We start from the raw sequence: 456 nt of genomic DNA, 5'->3' as shown, positions 1-456 counted from the left end.
TTTACGTAATCCCATCACAATCTCCAATCAAAATTAAATACTAAATCACACTGTGACCCATTAATCGGATCCCAAAATCTCCAATCCCATATCACAGCCCTCGAAGAATGGTGTCGTAATTGGAGGAGTAAGATAAATTCCAACAAATCCCATCAAATCACCTTTACCCTTCGTCGTAAACCTACTGACTACCATACAGTTTCATTTAGTGATGTTAGTCTTACCCCTAACCTTAGTTACCCTAACCCTTACCCTGTCTAACAGATCCATTACCTTGGACTACTGAGCTTAAACTCATACCAGCAGAAGAATTAGATCGTAAGGAGAGAAGAAAAAAAAAAAAAAAAGGTAGTTAAAATAATTTGTACTTTTTATTTACGTATAAAACGATCCATTAATTTGGTATAAGTTTCCGATTTATGTCACACAGTTGAATGAAGATCAGAAGTAGTACGG

The 456-nt window shown here is 35.7% G+C and overlaps 1 protein-coding gene across 1 annotated transcript in view; it reads right to left on the bottom strand.

The window, feature by feature from the left end:
• Positions 1-352: 352 nt before the first annotated feature.
• The window catches only part of LOC106691069 (glutaconyl-CoA decarboxylase subunit gamma), a gene marked incomplete in the record, with an annotated part of 3,673 nt that continues 3,569 nt past the window's right edge, over positions 353-456 (bottom strand). The window contains 1 exon segment of the mRNA XM_067052568.1: positions 353-456. Within this exon segment, the coding sequence (XP_066908669.1) occupies positions 442-456 (15 nt within the window).

This window comes from Halyomorpha halys, unplaced genomic scaffold, assembly GCF_000696795.3.
Source record: "Halyomorpha halys isolate HHAL.00 unplaced genomic scaffold, Hhal_1.1 Scaffold2059.1, whole genome shotgun sequence".
Lineage (NCBI taxonomy): Eukaryota > Metazoa > Arthropoda > Insecta > Hemiptera > Pentatomidae > Halyomorpha > Halyomorpha halys.
Note: the sequence above shows the minus strand (reverse complement) of the source record. Positions and strands in the feature narration are given on the sequence as shown.